Genomic DNA, 2,916 nt, shown 5'->3' on the forward strand with positions numbered 1-2,916 from the left:
GCCTCGGCTCCCCTGAGGGGACCCAGGAGCCCCGAACGGGGGGGAAGAGGGGCTCTTCCCCCGTCGCTCCAGAGCCCTCCCTGCAAGGAGAACCGTTTCAAACCGAAATGTTCTCTCTCCCCTCGGCCCCCAGCTTGTAAATTGCAATTCTTCTGGAAACGGGCCTGGAAGTCACCTGTGCTGGGCCCCATGCAGCCGGTACGGGCTGTGCGCCTCATTCCCGGCAGGGAAGTCTACAAACACATCTTCGAAGATGAGGTAAAAAAACCCCAAAAAACAGGTAAAAGCCAAGTGAGTCAGTTAAGTTGGTCAGTTGTTAGCTGGCTGTTGAAGTGGTGACCTCAAAACAGAGGTCGGTTTCAACCTTTCTGGTTTTTGCTTGTTTTAGTAGAAAATAGTTGTGTTATCTTCAGCATGGGCTTTCTAATGCACCTATGGGTGCTTCTGCATCTTTGTTGTGTACCAGGTTACATTAACTGAAGGCAGAATCACTATAATGCAGCAGTAAAGATAAATTGAGAGGCATGGTAAGCCGCATTCAGGCAGTTCTCGCTATGCTGTTGACTTTCCTCGTAACCGTAAGCTAGGCACACAACTGAGTTTGCTTCAGTTTTCCTCTCTGAGGAAAGAGATTTCTTTTTTTCCTATCTTGAAAATAGCCTTGTATGAAAATTGTTATGCATAATGTTAGTTATTTTACCTTTCTCTTCTGCCACCATCCCGTTTTTTATCAATTATTTGCCCCATTTTTATCAATTATTTTGTCATTATTCTCATTCAGTAGGCTAGAAAGAATTCTAACCATTTTGATTATGGTTCTTTGAAGGTTCACTTAGTACATTCTTCAGATGAAGTAAGGAACAAGTCTAGGTTTTCTATGAAGAGTGAAAGACTTGCTTTGGTGAGGGATTCAGAAATTTCTACTGATGCCAGGCTACTACCATGTTACCAACAGAAGTGTGCTGAAAGAACGCCCTACAATGACTTCACAGAAAAGCCACCGCCGTACAGGTAAAGATCAGAGGCAGAAAAACCCAATTATATGTTCGTGACTATAGGTATGAAGTTATAAGGTTCGCACTGGGAGCTAGATGATTGTGATTTCTTAGTCAAAGCACTAAAAATTTGTAATAGATTGTCTCCTTGCCAGATGTAAATTAAGTATAATGAGCTGCTGCCTGTAAAGTGCAGATTAACAGGCTAATCTTTGTAATGACATACATATTTTATGGCTTCTCTTTTTAAAAGAAATTGTATGTCTTTTTTGTTCAAAGCAATCAGATACAAGTGCAGTCTGATATATATTTTTGAACTATATTTTAAACTGTGTTAATGGTTTACATGATGATGCAGTGTTTTTATGCAGTGAGCAAGAAAAGAAGTTAGTGCATCCATCCTTTTCACCCTAACTCTTCTCATGAGTAATAATACCCTTATTCTCACTTCCCCCAGGGAGAAACACAGTGCCCCAGCAGTAGGCAGATAAAGGCTATTTCCGCATTTCTAGATAGTTCTTACTTAACAGTTCATAGATTTTTATACCTTTTAGAGATAGTATGTATGTCTTTGTAGTTTACATCTGTTAAATCCAGCATTTATTGGTTTTTATGATGTCATAGCAGATTTGAGGTTGTGATCAACCCAGGATACATAATTACTCAGTCCAATTCATCTCAGAAGCAACATTAATTCTTTGAACCACATTCTTTGAAGTTAGAATGATGCTTGTGTTCACTTAAATGTTACATTTTGCCAATTAAGTTGAATATTATACCAATTGCAGATCCCTACTCTTACGTATTTAATACAAATCAAAGCTTTATTCTCTTTCTGTTTCAGCAAAGCTGCGACATTTCAAAAGACTTGGAAAAATGTAGATGTAAATGCAGCTGAGGAAGTCAGATCCCTACCTGATTTTGTTGGTAAAATTTATTTCCCTCAATGTCAGATATTTTAATTTGTGTTTTTAGGAGCCACCATACATATAATGGTTTTAGCTGAACAAAGTATAAAATAAAGCTCAGAAATGACCCGACACATTTTTGATGATTTGTAAGTAATTTTGAAGATGAAGAGTCTACTTGTAGAAAAAATGGTTGTAAAATTGTTGGTCAATAACAGTCAATGTTTAGACGTAAATTCCAGTTATGACGTAAGCAGATCTTATTGCTTGATTGAAATCCCAAATTAATAAAATCAAAGAAAATTTTAAAATAGGCTTTACTATTTTTAACGTACATTTGCAAAGATTTCCCTTCCTGTGGAAAGCTGCCACGCACTGTAATAGCTGCACAAGCCACAGAGGTCACAGGGTGGTTTTAGTGATTCATTGTGCATGCGTTATGCATTCTGCAGCAACAGTTCCAAGCGACATCATCCTCATTTCTTTCTTGGCAGTTCCTGAGGAAACGAAGAGTAATATCTTGGAACGCTTGTCAGAACGCCGACGAGCCCGTCATGATGAAGCAGTAACCTTAATGTATCATGAGCTTGCCTGCATTGCCAGGGTAAAACTGGATTTTGTAATCCAGGTAGTCTAGAGCACTATACTAAGGTCAGGGCCTAATATTCAAAAGATCAGACTGACTTCCTTACCTTTTTAGGAGATGGAACCCTTTGTTTTGGAGCCTGGAAAATTCCTTCTGACAAAACTCATGGAATCTGACAGAAAAATTGAACTTCTGTTTAAAAAGATTGAGTCTGACACTACTCTGGAAGGTTTCTCGATTGAAGTAAGGCAGTTCATGCCATTGTCTCATCTTCCGGTATTTGCATCTGGTCTGCGTAACATAGCTTCTTATGTTTTGCCTAGTTTTAAGATAGAATTTTTTTTCGCCACATTTACTTTTCAGTGAGATTGAGAATAAATCCTTCTTGCAGGATTTGGAAGAACTGTGGAATATCGTCCAGCAGGAA

General features: G+C 38.9%; 1 protein-coding gene across 1 annotated transcript in view; it reads left to right on the top strand.

The window, feature by feature from the left end:
* The first annotated feature begins 189 nt into the window (after positions 1-189).
* Positions 190-2,916, top strand: part of CCDC180 (coiled-coil domain containing 180) — a 24,930-nt gene continuing 22,203 nt past the window's right edge. The window contains exons 1-5 of the mRNA XM_010295453.1: positions 190-258; positions 827-1,011; positions 1,840-1,922; positions 2,356-2,507; positions 2,604-2,737. Coding sequence (XP_010293755.1) covers positions 190-258; positions 827-1,011; positions 1,840-1,922; positions 2,356-2,507; positions 2,604-2,737 — 623 coding nt within the window. The remainder of the gene's footprint in view (positions 259-826; positions 1,012-1,839; positions 1,923-2,355; positions 2,508-2,603; positions 2,738-2,916) is intronic.

The sequence above is a fragment of the Phaethon lepturus genome, unplaced genomic scaffold, assembly GCF_000687285.1.
Source record: "Phaethon lepturus isolate BGI_N335 unplaced genomic scaffold, ASM68728v1 scaffold43479, whole genome shotgun sequence".
Taxonomy (NCBI): domain Eukaryota; kingdom Metazoa; phylum Chordata; class Aves; order Phaethontiformes; family Phaethontidae; genus Phaethon; species Phaethon lepturus.